The sequence below is a fragment of the Sinocyclocheilus grahami genome, unplaced genomic scaffold, assembly GCF_001515645.1.
Source record: "Sinocyclocheilus grahami isolate Dianchi unplaced genomic scaffold, SAMN03320097.WGS_v1.1 scaffold1551.1, whole genome shotgun sequence".
NCBI lineage: Eukaryota > Metazoa > Chordata > Actinopteri > Cypriniformes > Cyprinidae > Sinocyclocheilus > Sinocyclocheilus grahami.
In genome coordinates this window covers 237661-258175 of record NW_015506730.1, presented here as the reverse complement: position 1 = coordinate 258175, position 20515 = coordinate 237661, and the positions used below count along the sequence as shown (strand labels likewise).

Sequence of the window (20515 nt, the reverse complement as noted above, 5' to 3'; positions counted from 1 at the left end):
GGTGAGTGGGGGGAGTGCAGAGGGGTTTCTCCTGAAGTCCACGGTCATCTCCACAGTTTTGAGCGTGTTGAGCTCCAGGTTGTTGAGACTGCACCAGACAGCCAGCTGCTCGACCTCCTGTCTGTAAGCAGACTCGCCACCGTCCTGAATGAGGCCGGTGAGTGTGGTGTCGTCTGCAAACTTCATGAGCTTGACAGAGGGGTCTTTAGACGTGCAGTCGTTGGTGTAGAGGGAGAAGAGCAGTGAGGAGTTAACACAACCCTGAGGAGCTCCAGTGCTGATCGTACGGGTGCTGGATGTGTATTTTCCCAGCCTCACTAGCTGCTGTCTGTCTGTCAGGAAGCTGTTGATCCACTGATAGACGGAGGTGGGCACGGAGAGCTGAGATAGTTTGGGCATTTTTACATTTTAGAGAAGTCAAGTTGCGATACCGAACAGGACCACATGGAGATGCCAAAAAAAAAACTAAACCAACCACCTGCTGACTGCATAAATCTACTACAGTACACGGATCCATTCAGTATAACTAAACACAGCAACATAAACATTCAAAACATTATCATGAATGTGTGTGGAAACAGCGTGAATGTACGGAAATGTTTGTGCCTGTGCATAAATACAATGTGCGATCAGTGCGTCAAGAGCACTCATACACACATTATTATAACAGACTCATGCATGCTTACTGTGTGACTCCTGTACGCCACCGCAATCGTCTTTACCTTGATTGCAGTCTTCATCCATCAAAACTTTACTAGCGAGACTGGTTATCCAGTCGAGAAACTGTAGTTTGAGTCTCATCTGGCCATACAGCGGTGTGATGTGTTGACAATCCGTTCAGTGTGTACTTCACACAGCACGTGTGAGGGCTCATGCGCTTCAGAGACAATCACAGAATATTGTGATTGTCTGAATGTTTAACAGCCAAACACACTGGAATTAATAATTCACTGAAAACGCAACACAAGTCTCTATTCTCTCTGCAATCTCTGATGTAATTGGCCTGGTTTCCTTTATATTAGCGCTGTTTCGGACAGATTGTTTGAATGCATTCGCTTACTGGATCATTGGACTGAAAACTTTCCCGGAGTTTAGCCGCCCCCACACCTGGATAGCTACCGTCCTGCAGATTTCAGTGCTAACCATGCTCCAACACACCTGTCTGAAATTAACAAGTAGCGTTGAACACCTTGATTACCTGGTTCAGGCGTGTTTGATTGGGGTTGGAGCTGAAATCTTTAGGACGGTAGCTCTCCAGGAGCAGGGTTGGAGAACCCTGGGTTAGGCAATTGGTATAGTGGTCTGTTGGCATCTCTGTCTGGTCCTGTTGGAATTGCAGCTTGACTTGTAGTTATAGAAAATACTCTAAACCAGTGGTTCCCAATCCTGGTCCTGGAGAACCCCCAACACTGCATGTTTTTGGTGTCTCTCTTATCTGACACTCACATTTGAGGTCTTGGAGTCTTCATTAATGAGCTGATGAGTTGAATCAGGTGTGTTTAAATAGGGAGACATCTAAAATGTGCAGTGTTGGGGGTTCTGCAGGACCAGGATTGGGAACCACTGCTCTAAACCAGTGGTTGCCAACCACGTTCCTCGAGGCCCCCCAACACTGCACGTTTTCCATGTCTCCCTCATCTATCACACCTGATTCAGATCATCAGCCCATTAGTGGATACTGCGAGACCTGAAGTGGGTGTGTCAGATATAGGGCCCATTTACACCTGGTCATTTCATGCGTTTTCGCTGATCGGATATCTATCTGATTTGTTATATGACACTCTGAATGATGAAGTTAAGCACTGAAATTTCATGAAATTATTATCCACTAATTACAACATATGAATTTAAACCGAAATATTTGCAGTGGATGTGCTGCTTTCGACCAATTTTCCTGTGGTATGTGATTTAATGTTTTAATCACAGCGAGGATTGCTTAGCATATGACAATTCCGCTTTAAATTGTGTTCTAAATAGCAAAACTCATGTTCTGAGAAAATACTTTTGCACTAATAGTGATCATTTATGTGAACTTGATTCGTCTGATGGCTTTGGAACATAGACGGTAATGACAGACATAAGGATGCACTTGTTGATCAAACAGTCCATTGATGACAGTAGAACTGTTCACAGGTGTCGCGCACAGACAGCAGCCTAATGATAACCCCTTTCGTGCTCTTCCCAATATTGTGACAAACCATATCTAAAAGATAGAATTTGAAGAAAACTGTAAGATATGCATGTTTTATTTTCAAAATGTTTTGTTATTGACACGGTGAGTCAGACAGCTATTTACACTACAAATAAATTTAATTCTTTCCATAAAAATATAGGCTGTAAACAATCTACAATATATGTTTACCTTTTAGGCAAATTGCATAAATTAAAAGTGATGTCTCAAAACGCAATTATAGTCCGTATTTTCCTAACGTGTTGTAGGCTACCCTTAACTGCGTTAAAGGGGTCATATGATGTTGCTAAAAAGAACATTATTTTGTGTATTTGGTGTAATGAAATGTTTGTGGTTTAAGGTAAAAAAAACACATTATTTTCCACATACTGTACATTATTGTTTCTCCTCTATGCCCTGCCTTTCTGATATGCGTCGATTTTTACAAAGCTCATCGGTCTGAAAAAGCGAGGTGTGCTCTGATTGGCCAGCTATCCAGTGTATTGTGATTGGCTGAATTCCTCAAGCGTGTGACGGAAATGTTACGCCCTTCACCATACTGTTGACGCCGTGTCCCGGCCGAAGCGACGAGACAAAAACATTCAAACCCATTATAAACGAGGCATTTGTTGCATCCAGTGGGAACATAATTATGGATTATAATGACTTATGCTTATAGACTTATATTTCTCGCCACATAAACATAAAACCATGTCTGCATTTGTGATCAGAGAAATGACAAACAACAAGCGCTACTCTACACTGCTCAAAAAACTCGCTTTAAATATATAAAATATAAAAACTCTTTAAATATAAAAAACGTACTTACAGTCTGTGAGTCAGAACAGCCGGCATTGTAGTCTACTCTCCCAGGATCAGGAAACAGTCCTCCATAAAATGTGCTGCACACATCTGAATATTTGAGTTGAAGTGTTCTGGAACAGTGTTGTAAATACAACTTAACCACTGATTTCTAGTCGTGTCCATTTTTGGAAGGCCAAACAAAGTAGTTTCGCTTTCACAACGAAACACAGCGTCACACACGGCGGCCTTGAGTGAGCGGAGGCCGGGGGCTAGCGTGAGGAACGACCGGAGGGTTAGAGTGAGCAGAGGTGGTGGGCTTGAGAACAGCGTGGCCGGCGATTTCGACGAAGGAGCGTCCGGAAGGACATGTGACGACCCCGGGCTGGACTCCGCGTCCACGGTGAAAGCCGATCCAGTGATCCACAGCGAAGTTGATGTATTTCCTCAGCAACCAGCACGGATCAGCTCTAGGCATGACGAAGCAGATATTGTCCTCTTTTGGAAGGCCAAACAAAGTAGTTTTGCTGCTAACGAAGCACACAGCGTCTTCACGACATGGCGGCGGCGGCAGCAACAATATTACAGCGAGAATAAAAGTTACGCCTTCTTTCTTTGCGTGAACATTTGGACGGTGTTATGCAAATCTTCCCACATTGTGACGTAGACATGTGGGGGCGTGTTAGAACGAGCCGTTTTAGGGGGGTGTGGCTGACTCTTAACTTTTATAAAGAATATCTCTTTGGATTTGAGACTTTAGTCTTTGCAACTTTACAGATCTTTTTTTATGCACCAAGAGCTTGTAACACTCCAAAGAGAAAGGAAAACTTGAAATTGCATCATATGACCCCTTTAAACATAGTGTCACGTGGATGGAAGTATGCATGGAAATGATATGCAGATTACGTCATGCATATTAAAACTAGGCGTTGTAAGCTCCATATATGGCAATTTCGGGGAGGAGATGGGGTGGAGATGGACGTACGCACTGGGTATTACAAAGGGAATTTTGCGCAGGTTCTGGTATATGCATGGCTTTATAAATCTGAAAACTTTTGTACGTATGCAAAATCTAGCTTTTGTGCGTACGCACACATTTAGGATGAAATCTACGTAAAGTTTTATACATGAGGCCCCTGGCCTTTTCATGATCGGATAGCTATCCGATCAGACAAAACGGATGACGTGACCAGGTGTAAACGACCCCATAAGGAGACACAAAATGTGCAGTGCTGGGGTACTTCATGGACAGGTCTGAAAACCACTGCTCTAACCAAATGTGACATTTATTGTTTTCCTCACAGTTTTTGCTGTTGCACTGTATACATTGTGAATTATGAAAAAATACAAAATATTTTAAAGCTTGGAAAAAAAAAAAAAAAAGCTTGCAGAAAATATAGATTTTGTGGACTCATCCTCGGTCTTGAACTTGGTAAATCATTCCGGGATGTATTCAAAAATTTTTGAATGTGGCGCCCTAGAAAATGTTCCGCCACTGACTAGAGATAACTGCTGAGTAATGAGGATGATATCAACAGGTTGTTATTTATTAGTGTTTATCTGTGATGTGTTTGTCAGGATCTGAAGAAGGTGCGTGTGACTAATTGGACAAAAGCTCAGGATCATGAATCCACTGATCAAACCTCTGACTGTAACGCTGGAGAACAGCAGATGCTGCAGACGCCACTGAAGATGTGCTCCGTCAAACTGGTGGACTGCAGGAACCTGATAGAGAGCAGAGGAGAAGAAACCACCACAGAGAAAGAACAGAGTAATAAGGAAGAGCCGGATGATTATTGGATTGATGATGAAAATGAGGGTAATGATGGGACAGAACCTCAGGATTCAGTCTGGAGCATCAGAGATCAGAGATCCAGAGACACACATGACTCAGATCTCAGCCTCACTTTACTCTGTTATACTGACGCTCAGGATCATGAATCCACTGATCAAACCTCTGACTGTAACGCTGGAGAACAGCAGATGCTGCAGACGCCGCTGAAGATGTGCTCCGTCAAACTGGTGGACTGCAGGAACCTGATGGAGAGCCGAGGAGAAGAAACCACCGCAGAGAAAGAACAACAACACAGTGATGAGGATGAAGATCAGAATGAGGATGAGGATGATGATGAAGATCAGAATAAGGATGATGATGATGAAGATCAGAGTGATGAAGATCAGAATGATGATCGGAATAAGGATGATGAAGATCAGAATGATGATGATGAAGATCAGAGTGATGATGATGATTGGAATAAGGATGATGAAGAGCAGAGTGATGGTGATGATCAGAATAAGGATGATGAAGATCAGAGTGATGGTGATGATCAGAATAAGGATGATGAAGATCAGAGTGATGGTGATGATCAGAATAAGGATGATGAAGATCAGAATGATGATGATGACTTCGTTCCTTCAGGTATGGTTCTTCCTTTTATGGCCAGATATGCTGGATTAAAAGCAAATGTGATGATTGATAAGTGACAGGTTTTTAGCTGTATATGCCAAAGTGACATAATTATAAGTAGTATGTACAGTAAAGTGTGTGAGAGATTGACTCGGCTCTCAAAACATGGATTACATCTGTTGTAGGAGATTATTTGAAGGCCACTGCGCCACCACCACCAGGTGCCGCAGTTAACGCATAAAATGTTTTCAAAATAAAAGAACTATACCTGGCTCTTACAGAAGGTTTTGGTGAGCTTTTGGGCTGGAAATTGTCGACCCAATCTGGCAACACTGAAAATATCACAGTGTCGTATATCAGACTTTGTAAATATTTAAAGGGTTAGTTAACCCAAAAATGAAAATTAGCCCATAAATTACTCACCCTCAAGGCATCCTAGGTGTATATGACGTTCTTATTTCAGACGAATCCAGTCGGAGTTATATTTAAAATTGTCTTTGATCATTCAAGCTGTTTAATGGCACTCAGCGGGTGTTGCAGTGCATCAGTCCAAAAGAAGTGAAATAAAAAGCGCCCATCCATAGTAAAAAGTCTCACATGGCTCCGGGGGGGGGGTGAACAAAGGCCTCCTGTCGCAGCGAATCGATCTGTTTTTGTAAGAAAAATATACATTTTCAAAATGTAATAATCACTTTAATCTAGCTTGCGTCAACAGTTGTACACGGAAGCAGTTCCGGGCGGATGACGTATGAGTTCAGCGCTGCGCCAGTGTTAATTTTGACAGGCATTTGATTTATTCTTAGTCTTTATCTTAAGACGAAAATGCTTAATAGTCTTAGTCACATTTTAGTCATTTGAGTCTTTCATAGTTTTAGTCGATGAAAAGTCATTGCATTTTTGTCAACTTTTATCAGAATAAGGATGATGAAGATCAGAGTGATGGTGATGATCAGAATAAGGATGATGAAGATCAGAGTGATGGTGATGATCAGAATAAGGATGATGAAGATCAGAATGATGATGATGACTTCGTTCCTTCAGGTATGGTTCTTCCTTTTATGGCCAGATATGCTGGATTAAAAGCAAATGTGATGATTGATAAGTGACAGGTTTTTAGCTGTATATGCCAAAGTGACATAATTATAAGTAGTATGTACAGTAAAGTGTGTGAGAGATTGACTCGGCTCTCAAAACATGGATTACATCTGTTGTAGGAGATTATTTGAAGGCCACTGCGCCACCACCACCAGGTGCCGCAGTTAACGCATAAAATGTTTTCAAAATAAAAGAACTATACCTGGCTCTTACAGAAGGTTTTGGTGAGCTTTTGGGCTGGAAATTGTCGACCCAATCTGGCAACACTGAAAATATCACAGTGTCGTATATCAGACTTTGTAAATATTTAAAGGGTTAGTTAACCCAAAAATGAAAATTAGCCCATAAATTACTCACCCTCAAGGCATCCTAGGTGTATATGACGTTCTTATTTCAGACGAATCCAGTCGGAGTTATATTTAAAATTGTCTTTGATCATTCAAGCTGTTTAATGGCACTCAGCGGGTGTTGCAGTGCATCAGTCCAAAAGAAGTGAAATAAAAAGCGCCCATCCATAGTAAAAAGTCTCACATGGCTCCGGGGGGGGGGTGAACAAAGGCCTCCTGTCGCAGCGAATCGATCTGTTTTTGTAAGAAAAATATACATTTTCAAAATGTAATAATCACTTTAATCTAGCTTGCGTCAACAGTTGTACACGGAAGCAGTTCCGGGCGGATGACGTATGAGTTCAGCGCTGCGCCAGTGTTAATTTTGACAGGCATTTGATTTATTCTTAGTCTTTATCTTAAGACGAAAATGCTTAATAGTCTTAGTCACATTTTAGTCATTTGAGTCTTTCATAGTTTTAGTCGATGAAAAGTCATTGCATTTTTGTCAACTTTTAGTCATTACTTTTGGTCAAACCGCAGTTACCAACATTTATTTTGGTAGCTATTTTATATGTAGTCTTCAAACAAAAATAGTCATTAATTCTTCTCTCTTTAGACCAAATCAATTAAGCTTATGAGAAATTTTAATCAAGGATTGAATTTGGAAAAACTTGAATAAATTATGACAATTTTCATTTTTGTGTGAACTATCCCTTAACAGTAGTGAAAAGGGAGCAATTTATAAAAATTATAGTTGTTCATATATAATATATATTTTATAATTTTTTGAAAAAGAAGCAGAATAAGGGAATAACGCAAATACGAAAGAGATACAAATTAAACAAATTTTTCAGATACAGTAGGTTTACTTAACATATTTATTTATCATCTTTTGTTGGGCAACATTAATGACACTGATAGGTACTTAATTATGAATGCTGTCCCTTTAAGACGGAAGTCGTGTATCTAATACTGACACGCGTTCAGTTTTCACCCACCTGTTTATGTTTACTTAATCCATAACCGACTGTATTTACATGAGATACTCTACACAATAGACATTTGGACTGCTGTGTGTGTATTTGAGCACTTGGAACTGATCGCGCGCTGTATATGAGAACTGTAGAAGGGGAGCGTGTGCGCGAGAGAGAGCACTTCTATCAGCGCAATTCCACCTATCCCGCCTTCACTAACTTTAAGTTAATCGACAACGAATTGTGACTCCCGGGAAAAATGGGACGTCTTGTCACCTTATCCCTACCCCTTCGGGTGCTGAGGCCATTGTTTCAGATCGCTAGTTTGTGTTTTGGTAGTCTATCCATCCACTGCGGTTGCCATACTGAGACTATATGCGAACGCCCCTTATCCGATTGCAATCCAAAGACAGGGAAGCACATTTTGAAGGACAAGACAGTCAAGTCAAGGTCAAGTCTGCTTTGTCAATTCTTCCACATGTACAGCACATACATACAGTGGGTGGGATCACCTGCAATGCAGAGGGCTTTGCGGGTGAGACGGGTTCCATTAATATCCTGGAGGGAGGGGAGAGAGACACCAACGATCTTCTCGGCTGCTCTCACTATGTGTTGAAGTGACTTGCGGCAGGACGCGTTGCAGGTGCCATACCACACAGTGATGCAGCTCGTCAGAATGCTCTCGATGGTGCCTCTGTAGAAGGTGCACATGATGGGGGCCAGGGCTCTGGCTCTTCTCAGTTTGCGGAGGAAGTAGAGACGCTGCTGTGCTTTCTTGGCCAGTGCTGCGGTGTTGTCAGTCCAGGAGAGATCCTCTGTGATGTGCACGCCCAGGAACTTGGTGCTGCTCACTCTCTCCACAGTCGCACCCTTGACGGTCAGAGGAGCATGCTAAGTGCACACTCCTGAAATCAACAACAATCTCCTTCGTCTTCTCCACATTCAGAGAGAGATTGTTGTCACTGCACCACCCGGCCAGGCGGCTCACCTCACTCCTGTAGTTTGTCTCATCTCTGTTGCTAATGAGACCCACCACAGTCGTGTCATCCGCAAACTTAATGAAGAGGTTGGAGTTGTGTGACAGTGTGCAGTCGTGTGTCAGCAGAGTGAAGAGGAGGGGGCTCAGCACACATCCTTGGGGGGCCCCAGTGTTAAGTGTGATGGTGCTGGATGTGTTACTGCTGCCTCGTACTGCCTGAGGTCTTCCAGTCAGGAAGTCCAACAGCCAGTGGCACAGTGAAGTATTGAGCCCCAGCTGGACCAGTTTGTGAATGAGCTGTTGAGGGATGATTGTGTTGAATGCTGAACTGAAGTCTATGAACAGCATTCTGACGTATGAGTCTTTTTTTGTCCAGATGTGTGAGTGCTGAGTGGAAGGTAGTGGCGATGGCATCATCGGTTAAGCGGTTGGACCGATATGCAAACTGGAAGGGGTCCAGGGAGGGAGAGAGGGCAGACTTGATGTGGTGCATGACTAGCCATTCAAAGCACTTCATGAGAATAGGGGTAAGTGCAACTGGACGGTAGTCATTGAAGCAGGATGGAGACGGCTTCTTCGGGATTGGAATGATGGTGGTAGCTTTGAAGCATGTGGTGACAACAGCCTGACTTAGTGAGATGTTGAAAATGTTTGTGAAGACATCAGTGGTGCACAATCTCTCAGTACACGCCCAGGAATGTTGTCAGGACCCGGAGCTTTGCGTGCGTTGATCCTGCTGAGGGATCTCCTCACGCTGTCTGGGGACAGCGTCGTCGCTGGGAGGAGGTGGAGTCTTATGTGCAGTGGTGCTGTTTTGTGCCTCAAAGCGAGCAAAGAAGGCATTCAGCTCGTTCAGCAGGGAGATGTTGCTGTCACAGGTCCACGGTGGGGGCTTGTAGTCCGTAATGGTCTATATCCCCCGCCACAGGCTCAGAGTGTCTCTGCTGTCGCTGAAACGATGGGCTTTCCTCCTGGAGTACTGTCTTTTAGTCTCTCTGATGCCGCGGGATAGGTTGGCCCTAGCTGTCTTCAGGCCCACCTCATCTCCAGCTCTGAAGGCAGCGTTCCAAGCTTTCAGGAGTCGGTAGACCTCCCCTGTCATCCACGGCTTCTGGTTGGCCCGGACAGTGGTGGTCTTTGAGACTGTTAGATCATCAGTACACTTGGTGATGTAGGCAGTGACAGTCTCTGAGTACTCTTGGAGGTCTGTGGAGTTATTGTATGTGGCAGCCTGCTTAAACATATTCCAGTCAGTGGTGTTAAAACAGTCTGATGACCCTTCCGGCCACACTTGTATTTGTTTGTGAACTGGTTTGGTGACTTTAATGAGTGCAGGCATTAGCATGACAGTGATGTGGTTTGAGGTGCCAAGATGGGGGAGGGGGAGGGTCTTGTAAGCTCCTCTCTGGGTGGTGTAAACAAAGTCCAAAGTGTTGTTCCCCCGTGTTGGAAAGTCTATGTGTTGGTGTATTTTTGGGAACACACTCTTTAGGTCTGCATGATTGAAATCCCCAGCCAAGATGAGAAAAGGATCAGGGTGGGCTGTCTGCTGCTCACTGATGTGCTGGTACAGTTCATGTAGTGCCTCCCTCCTGTTGCTGTTGTTGGAGTTGGGAGGGATGTATACAGCAATGAGCAGTATGGCTGTATATTCCCTCGGTAGATAGAACGGCCGGCACTTAATAATAATAAACTTCACCAGGGGTGAGCAGTGTTTGCAGACCACAACAGCATTGCGGCACCACGCACACTCTTACCTCCCTCGACGAGAACTCTGTCCGCTCGATAGCATGTTAGCTGATCGAGCTGAATAACGCAGTCCGGAATGCTGTTGCTGAGCCATGCTTCCGTGAACACAAAAACACAACAGTCTCAACAGTCCTCTGAGTTGAGCGTAGTAGTCGGATGTAGTCCAGTTTATTGTCCAAAGAGCGTACGATAGCCAGTACGGTGGTGGGGATAGCTGGCTTGTGTGGGTTAGCCGTTACCCTAGCCCGGATACCTCCGCGCTTACCCCTCTTCTGCTTCTTCTCACGCCGCTTGTGGCACCTCCGCTGTGGGCGAAATGCAGTAGTGGGGGTCGGTGATGGTGTGGGCCTCCGGAGCAGACCGAGATCCCGCAGCTCTTCGGCGTGCGCAGAGTTTAACTCTAAAAATCTGGTTCTGCCGTCATCGAACAGAAGCTCACGACTGTATGCGCGCTTAGAGACAGGTAGACGTGATGAAGTCGTACGAAAACACTGCGACTCACAAGACAAAAAACACGAAAACCCCTTTCTGTCGGGAGAGAGAAGCCGCTGCGTCTGAACGCGCCGCCATCTTGGGCCTAGCCCGGATACCTCCGCGCTTACCCCTCTTCTGCTTCCTCTCATGCCGCTTGTGGCGCCTCCGCTGTGGGTGAGATGCAGTAGTGGGGGTCGGTGATGGTGTGGGCCTCCGGAGCAGACAGAGATCCCGCAGCTCTTTGGCATGCGCAGAGTTTAACTCTAAAAATGTGGTTCTGCCGACATCGAGCAGAAACTCACGACTGTATGCGTGCTTAGAGACAGGTAGACGCGATGAAGACGTACGAAAACACTGCGACTCACAAGACAAAAAACACGAAAACACCGTTCTGATGGGAGAGAGAGAAGCCGCAGCGTGTGCATGCGCCGCCGTCTTACTACAGCAACTAGTAAGATGTAGCCTATAGGATGTATTTTGAATGTCTGGTAGTCCTCAAATAACATTATAGTCCCGTCTCGTCTTGTTCACGAAGACGTGGCATAAATTTCGTCATCGCTAACCCTAATCAAACACACCTGAGCATGCTAATCAGTGTCTTCAGGATCATTAGAAAATCACAGGTAGGAGAGTCTGATCAGGGTTGGATCAAGATTTGAGGAACCCTGCTATAGGATGTATTTTGAATGTCCGGTAGTCCTCAAATAACATTATAGTCCCGTCTCGTCTTGTTAACGAAGACGCGGCATAAATTTCGTCATCGTTTTTATCATCAGATATTAGTTTTAGCTCGTCAACGTCTCGTCTTAGTCACAGAAAAAATGTTTGTTAACGAATATTTTTCGTCTTCGTTGACGAAATTAGCGCTGCGCATGCGCCGGTGAGTCTCATGAAAAGCAACATTTGTTAACAGGAGCAAAGGAAGCAAAGTTTCCTTACTTTAGCAAAGGAAAACCAGTCTCCTCTTGGCTTATATCGAAATCCTCCAACATTCTTCTTTACAAATCCTTGATTTGTACTTCTAATTAGTGACCGTAGTTTTGTTTTGATCTCTCCTCTGCGCTACCGCATTCGTCACTTCTGAGCGGCGCATGCGCAACGCAGACCTCATACACGTCTGCCCGGAACTGCTTCCGTTTACAACAGTGAGCGCAAGCTACATTAAAGTGATTATTATGTTTTAAATATGGTAATTTTTCTTACAAAAACGCATCGATTCGATACAGGAGGACTTTGTTCACCCCCCGGAGCCATGTGAGACATTTTTATTATGGATGGGTGCTTTTTATTTCTCTTCTTTTGGACTGATGCACTGCAACACCCGCTGAGTGCCATTAAACAGGTTGGTGCTGTTTAATATTACTCCGACTAGATTCGTCTGATAGAAGAAAGTCATATACACCTAGGATGACTTGAGGGTGAGTAATTTATGGGCTAATTTTCATTTTTGGGTGAACTAACCTTTTAAATCACAGTCTTTGCAGTTTGACAACTGCATTAAGACATGTCACACGTTTAGTTTTATTTTGACTGATCGTCCAGCTCTAGAAGTTAAAGAAGTAGTTCGATATTTATGCACATTTTGTTCCTTTCAGATGACAACGCTGGTTCATCTTCTGAGGGAGAAACTGCCTCCACTTCCAAAGAGCGATGGACAGTGACGGACTGTGGAAAGACATTCAGCAAACACGGTCATTTAGTGAGACATAAGAAAAAATACACAGAACAGAAAGAATTCACTTGCAAGAGATGCAACATCAGTTTTCCTACCTTCAAAGAGAAGAAACGTCATTCAAAAAAGCACGAAGTGAAGAAGGAGTTTCGCTGTGACCAGTGCGGGAAGGATTTTTTGACCACTCCTTATAATATGAAAGTTCATATGAAGACACACGAGGAAAAGTCTTTCCAGTGCAACGAATGTAACAAGTTTTTCCGCAGCATTAGTAATCTTTCTATTCATAAGAGGATCCACACGGGTGAAAAGCCATACAAGTGCCCTCAATGCGATAAGAGCTTCACCCAGAGAACGCATCTGAAGAACCATCTACTCATGCACACCAATGAGAGACCGCATCAGTGCCCTCATTGCGAGAAGAGCTACAACCTCAGTTCAGATCTAAAGAAACATGTACTCAAGCACAGCAATGAGAGACCGCAAAACCGTTTACTCACACACAGCAATGAGAGACCGCATCAGTGCCCTCACTGCGAGAAGAGCTTCAGTTTCAGATCGGCTCTGGAAAAACATGTACTCGCGCACAGCAGTGAGAGGCCATACAAGTGCAGTGAATGTGGAAAAACCTATAAAAACTCAACTTCTCTAAAGGCACACCAGAAAATCCACTCTGACAAACCGTATCAGTGTTCACACTGTGAGAAACGTTTCCATCATTCGACTCACCGTAAAACCCATGAGAGGATTCACACCGGAGAGAAACCGTACCTGTGCTCCGACTGCGGGAAGAGCTTCGCTAGTTCATTTTCGTACAGGATTCATCGGAGAGTTCACACGGGAGAAAGACCGTATTCCTGTAGTGATTGTGGGAAGTTGAGCGTAGTAGTCGGATGTAGTCCAGTTTATTGTCCAAAGAGCGTACGATAGCCAGTACGGTGGTGGGGATAGCTGGCTTGTGTGGGTTAGCCGTTACCCTAGCCCGGATACCTCCGCGCTTACCCCTCTTCTGCTTCTTCTCACGCCGCTTGTGGCACCTCCGCTGTGGGCGAAATGCAGTAGTGGGGGTCGGTGATGGTGTGGGCCTCCGGAGCAGACCGAGATCCCGCAGCTCTTCGGCGTGCGCAGAGTTTAACTCTAAAAATCTGGTTCTGCCGTCATCGAACAGAAGCTCACGACTGTATGCGCGCTTAGAGACAGGTAGACGTGATGAAGTCGTACGAAAACACTGCGACTCACAAGACAAAAAACACGAAAACACCGTTCTGATGGGAGAGAGAGAAGCCGCAGCGTGTGCATGCGCCGCCGTCTTACTACAGCAACTAGTAAGATGTAGCCTATAGGATGTATTTTGAATGTCTGGTAGTCCTCAAATAACATTATAGTCCCGTCTCGTCTTGTTCACGAAGACGTGGCATAAATTTCGTCATCGTTTTTATCATCAGATATTAGTTTTAGCTCGTCAACGTCTCGTCTTAGTCACAGAAAAAATGTTTGTTAACGAATATTTTTCGTCTTCGTTGACGAAATTAGCGCTGCGCATGCGCCGGTGAGTCTCATGAAAAGCAACATTTGTTAACAGGAGCAAAGGAAGCAAAGTTTCCTTACTTTAGCAAAGGAAAACCAGTCTCCTCTTGGCTTATATCGAAATCCTCCAACATTCTTCTTTACAAATCCTTGATTTGTACTTCTAATTAGTGACCGTAGTTTTGTTTTGATCTCTCCTCTGCGCTACCGCATTCGTCACTTCTGAGCGGCGCATGCGCAACGCAGACCTCATACACGTCTGCCCGGAACTGCTTCCGTTTACAACAGTGAGCGCAAGCTACATTAAAGTGATTATTATGTTTTAAATATGGTAATTTTTCTTACAAAAACGCATCGATTCGATACAGGAGGACTTTGTTCACCCCCCGGAGCCATGTGAGACATTTTTATTATGGATGGGTGCTTTTTATTTCTCTTCTTTTGGACTGATGCACTGCAACACCCGCTGAGTGCCATTAAACAGGTTGGTGCTGTTTAATATTACTCCGACTAGATTCGTCTGATAGAAGAAAGTCATATACACCTAGGATGACTTGAGGGTGAGTAATTTATGGGCTAATTTTCATTTTTGGGTGAACTAACCTTTTAAATCACAGTCTTTGCAGTTTGACAACTGCATTAAGACATGTCACACGTTTAGTTTTATTTTGACTGATCGTCCAGCTCTAGAAGTTAAAGAAGTAGTTCGATATTTATGCACATTTTGTTCCTTTCAGATGACAACGCTGGTTCATCTTCTGAGGGAGAAACTGCCTCCACTTCCAAAGAGCGATGGACAGTGACGGACTGTGGAAAGACATTCAGCAAACACGGTCATTTAGTGAGACATAAGAAAAAATACACAGAACAGAAAGAATTCACTTGCAAGAGATGCAACATCAGTTTTCCTACCTTCAAAGAGAAGAAACGTCATTCAAAAAAGCACGAAGTGAAGAAGGAGTTTCGCTGTGACCAGTGCGGGAAGGATTTTTTGACCACTCCTTATAATATGAAAGTTCATATGAAGACACACGAGGAAAAGTCTTTCCAGTGCAACGAATGTAACAAGTTTTTCCGCAGCATTAGTAATCTTTCTATTCATAAGAGGATCCACACGGGTGAAAAGCCATACAAGTGCCCTCAATGCGATAAGAGCTTCACCCAGAGAACGCATCTGAAGAACCATCTACTCATGCACACCAATGAGAGACCGCATCAGTGCCCTCATTGCGAGAAGAGCTACAACCTCAGTTCAGATCTAAAGAAACATGTACTCAAGCACAGCAATGAGAGACCGCAAAACCGTTTACTCACACACAGCAATGAGAGACCGCATCAGTGCCCTCACTGCGAGAAGAGCTTCAGTTTCAGATCGGCTCTGGAAAAACATGTACTCGCGCACAGCAGTGAGAGGCCATACAAGTGCAGTGAATGTGGAAAAACCTATAAAAACTCAACTTCTCTAAAGGCACACCAGAAAATCCACTCTGACAAACCGTATCAGTGTTCACACTGTGAGAAACGTTTCCATCATTCGACTCACCGTAAAACCCATGAGAGGATTCACACCGGAGAGAAACCGTACCTGTGCTCCGACTGCGGGAAGAGCTTCGCTAGTTCATTTTCGTACAGGATTCATCGGAGAGTTCACACGGGAGAAAGACCGTATTCCTGTAGTGATTGTGGGAAGAGTTTTTATAAGCCAAGTGACTTAAAAATACACCGGAGGACTCATACAGGAGAAAAACCTTTTAAGTGCTCGCATTGTGACAAGACTTTTGCTCGAGCAAGTGCCAAGAATGTCCATGAGCGACATCATACAGGAGAGAAACCTTACCGCTGCTCCATCTGCGGCGAGAGATTCGCATTTTTATGGTGTTTTCAGACACACAAGAAGAAACACGCTGCCCCAGAATCATATTGAAGGAGTGGAATCCTGAAGACATCGCGACCTCCATAATGTATATATTTGTTTCTTCTTGAATAATTATTAATCAAAGTTACATTTATCCATGTTAGAAAATAAGTTGAATATGGCTTTAGTCTGCCTTTTTACTCTCTAAGAAACTGCTCTCATTGTGTGCGTGTAGTGAACCATATTTGATAAGATTCAGGGCAGAGCCCGGCAACCTTGAAGTACAGACAAGTGTTCTCTGCGTATGTGTGCGAGTGTTTGTCTTTGCAGCTAGATGCGGAGACAGCCCTAGGAGGAAGCCGTCATTAGCCGTCACCCTGATGTCCAGGGTATCCGATATACGTCTCTGGAGAGACCTATTGCATCTGACCTCTGATCACTTGTCACCAAAATAATCACTAGAAGATATGCTTCAAGTTTTACGTCCATGTGTAGAGATTTTCTGTAGTGCATCTATGTTTCGACCAACCAGAATCTTGCTTACCTATGTATTGACGTAATTAGTGACCTCTGTTAGAGTATAATTACTGGTGTTTCAAGCATGTAAGCAGAGCGGCCTACAAACTCCATCTTGAGTATTGAAGCCGACTTCTGCGGATGAAACTGCAAACTATTTTCTTCAGTAAATTTTTCTTCAAATTGCATCTCTGACTCCTGGTCTTCATTCAACACACCTGGTCCTTGGGTTTTAACTGTAAATTACCCTACAATAGCTTCATAACTAATCAGTAATTAGTTTTACGTTGTGTAAAATAAAAAACACCTTGTGCTGTGTTACCGGAACATTACTTTATGATTGTGAAAAACTGTAATTGTGTAATTTAATTGTGGTGTAATGCAATTAAAGATGCAAGTTTGTGTGACTGTTTGTTTCGAGTAGCGTGTGTTTGTGGCCGACTTGCTTCATTTCTCCTTCTTGTAGACTAAAAACACTAAAACGGTAATATTGTGAATTATTCCAGTGCAAAATCACTGTTTTCTATTCGAAAACACATGACCCTACATAAATCATTCTAATACGCTGATGTGCTGCTAAAAAATCTCTTCTAGCAGTTGAAAAGTCTTGTGCTGCTTCATGAAGTGTGGAAAGTGGAAACTGACATTCACGAACCAACCGAAAGAGCATAGAACAGCATTTCTTTCAAATACAAAAAAAAAAAACGTTCTCTGTAACAACTTTATAGCTAAAATTTTGACCAGTGTGTGAAAAGCGTACAAAATCATATATATTCATATTTTTTCAAACACACGTGTGTCTTCCTTTACTGGGCTCCTCTGATCTGCGCGCCTTTTCTTCCACAGAAAACCGCGAACTCGCGTAATTCAAAAATTAACGGTCATTTCTCTCCTATTCACCGGTTGTTTGGTGAACTAACGGCCCGGAGCGTCTTTTCTTCTTTTCAGCTCCATCGCTCGTACTGTTGGGGGCACTATAACTTTCTTTTTTAGTTCACCGGTAAAACCACTGAAGAAGAAAAATACTGGAGCGCCCAGACGGTAAGTGTTTAATCTGTTTACATTATGTTTATCTGTTTATTATTGTTCTGTGTTTTAATGAATGAAGCCGCTCGCCTTATGAAAAATCACCATGGTTTTTCACTACAGTAACCATAACAAATGTCCTATTGTTTTACTACAGCAACCAAGTTTTAACCATGATACTTGTAGTAGTGAACGCTAGTTTTGTGTAATGTTAACACGATGGTTCATTTTCAATGCTACACGGTTTTACCCCCGGTTTCACAGACAGTCCTAGATTAAATGTAAGTCTGAGCTGTTTCAACTGAAAGAAACTTGCACTGACTGATCTTATAATATATCAATGCCTTTGTTTTGTCTTAAGATGCACACCAGTAATGTGTTTTTTCTGAGGCACGTTTATAAAACTTACTTAAATGTCCTAATTGAACTATGGCCTAATCCTGCTTTAGGCTAAGCCCTGTCTGTGAAACCGGCTTTTAAGGTTCTTACAGTTCAGGGAGAAATTAGTAGAACATCTGAATATGCTTGTAATATTACATATTACAATATTTGATAATATTCCTGCTCTGTGCTGGCTCAATGTTGAAATGAAGCAAACCTTCCTAAACGCATCTACATTTGAAATAAATATTTCTGTATGTTGTCTGAAAATGTTATTTTCTTTAATAACAGGTCTGTTCTATATAGTTCAGTTTTGAGGTTTAATCAGTGTCAGTTCATTATAAATGCGTCTTTAATAATCCTGCTGTGTGTGTGTTCAGATGCTGAGCATGAAAGCGCAGGTGGATGTGGTCTGCTGTAAATCAGTAGGAACTGATCTGTCCATGCTGGATATTGAGGATTTCATCACAGAAATCTGTCAGCTGAAGAAAGAGGTGGCTTCACTGGAGGCAAAGCTGAGAGAAAGAGGAGACCAACTGAACAGAGAGGTTTGAGCAGCTCTTCAGTTCATCTTCAGCTGCTAATATGGACTGATTGTTATGTGAATTAATGTCTTGTTTTTAATCATACTCACACTAGATGTATTACTGATTGTGTTTGTCAGGAAGTGGAGCAGGTTTCAGTGCGTGCGGCTGATGGGACAGAAGCTCAGGATTCAGTCTGGAGCGTCAGAGATCAGAGATCCAGAGACACACAGGACTCAGATCTCAGCCTCACTTTACTCTGTTATACTGACGCTCAGGATCATGAATCCACTGATCAAACCTCTGACTGTAACGCTGGAGAACAGCAGATGCTGCAGACGCCGCTGAAGATGTGCTCCGTCAAACTGCTGGACTGCAGGAACCTGATGGAGAGCCGAGGAGAAGAAACCACCGCAGAGAAAGAACAACAACACAGTGATGAGGAAGAGGAGGAGGATGATGACGATGGTGACTTTGTTCCTTCAGGTATGTTTCTACTTTTTATGACCAGAATTTTTTATTTTTTTTAACCAGAGTTACCAAATTATTAATGAATTGTAAAAATATTATGTATGTACAGACCTAAATTTATGTGGAGCAGAATTTGTTGTGAATTCTGCCAATTTGAGACATTGAGAATTACAAATCATGAGCTGCACTCAAGATAAAATATGTGTTGCCAGACTGAGTGAATTTCTGCCCAGTTGGGTGGTTTTGAATTTGATTGTGTGGGTCAAAATGGGATTGGGTGAGTGGAAAAAAATTGGGCAGTTTTGGGATCAGTTTTAACTAGGGCTGCATGATAAATCGCATGCGATATTTAACGCACATCTTGTCAGTAAAGCCGGTTCTGTAATCAGCGGTAAATCTCCATCACGTGCAGGCTTTCACATTGAGCAGCATTAACTACACAGAGATGCTGTTCACTGACGAGCTGCGCAAAACCACGTTCATATTTTGCGCATGTTTTGCGCAGCTCGTCACAGTGTGAGGATGTGGCGTGTTCAATCTCCGAACTCCCCTCAGAAATGTAACAATGTTTCTGCGGACTGACTGGCCAGCTTCAAGGGAATGATTCGCTGCCATCGCTGCCACATGCCATGAGCGTGGACGGGGTGCGCTCCTTGTCCAACAATTCTTGTAGTAAGGTTAGCATTAGGACAGGGCGATATGGGCAAAAATTCAGAAGTGCACGTTTTTATCATGTGTAAAATTACTGATTAACATGGATAAAAGCAGCTTGTTTTTTTTACACCAACAATATACTATAGGCGTACTACTTGCAGAACTCGGGTGACTTTTCAAACTTGATGTGCTGTTGTGGTCAGCCAGTTTCAAATCGCATATTTGGCACACTGCCTTTGTCTTGTCCTCACTCAATTTAAAGTGCTCCCACACAGCTGAGGTCTTCGGCATTTTTTCAGATGAACTGAATCATGACGTTCACTCATGGGCGATTCATATTCAAGCGCGAATGAGAACCGTTTCGCGGGGGATGCCAGGTGCTCAAAATTGAAAATCGAATGCCAACCACTGAACGAATATTCGAATAATCTAATATTCTGGTCCAGCCCTAGAAATTAGCCTACTGATTGCCACCATTGATGGACAAAACATTTAATAATATTAAAAATATCTGTATGAGAGTATATTCTGCAGTTCTTCCCTGCTTTACCGAATATCTATACTTTTCAAGGTATCATATCGAAGTTAGAAATTCAAGTATTGTGAAAACATTAATTTTGTAGGGTGCCACAAATTTGTTAACATTTCCAAAGGGTGCCGCGACTAAAAAAAAAAAGGTTGGGAAACACTATTATATTATGTTATTATTATCATATATGTATATTATCATCAGTTATTATCATGATTATTACATAAAGCTTTTGTACAGTACAATAGTATGTATAGTAACGATCTACGATATATATTTTAATGTGTTAAAATGTATATTTTTAATAATAAGTGCTGGGGGCATGGCTTGGGGTGTGGTCAGATTTTCCTGCTTTTTTGTCTTTAGCTGATCACATGCCTGA

General features: G+C 43.1%; 2 protein-coding genes across 5 annotated transcripts in view; both read left to right on the top strand.

Moving 5' to 3' along the window:
- The window catches only part of LOC107571124 (zinc finger protein 501-like), a 79035-nt gene that overhangs the window by 16466 nt on the left and 42054 nt on the right, over positions 1 to 20515 (top strand). The window contains exons 1-3 of one of the 4 annotated variants that reach the window (XM_016257402.1): positions 17520 to 17589; positions 18336 to 18503; positions 18620 to 18947. The exons of 1 other annotated variant lie outside the window; for it this stretch is intronic. In XM_016257402.1, the coding sequence (XP_016112888.1) occupies positions 18336 to 18503; positions 18620 to 18947 (496 nt within the window). In that variant the 5' untranslated portion in view covers positions 17520 to 17589. Of the gene's footprint in view, positions 1 to 17519; positions 17590 to 18335; positions 18504 to 18619; positions 18966 to 20515 lie in introns of those variants that run through there. 2 more of the 4 variants (XM_016257401.1, XM_016257400.1) reach the window with 2 other exon arrangements.
- LOC107571129 (zinc finger protein 501-like) lies at positions 12509 to 16781 on the top strand. Its single transcript, XM_016257413.1, has 2 exons — positions 12509 to 13507; positions 15849 to 16781. The coding sequence occupies exons 1-2, from the start codon at positions 12552 to 12554 to the stop codon at positions 16099 to 16101; spliced, it is 1209 nt and encodes a 402-aa protein (XP_016112899.1). The 5' UTR covers positions 12509 to 12551; the 3' UTR covers positions 16102 to 16781.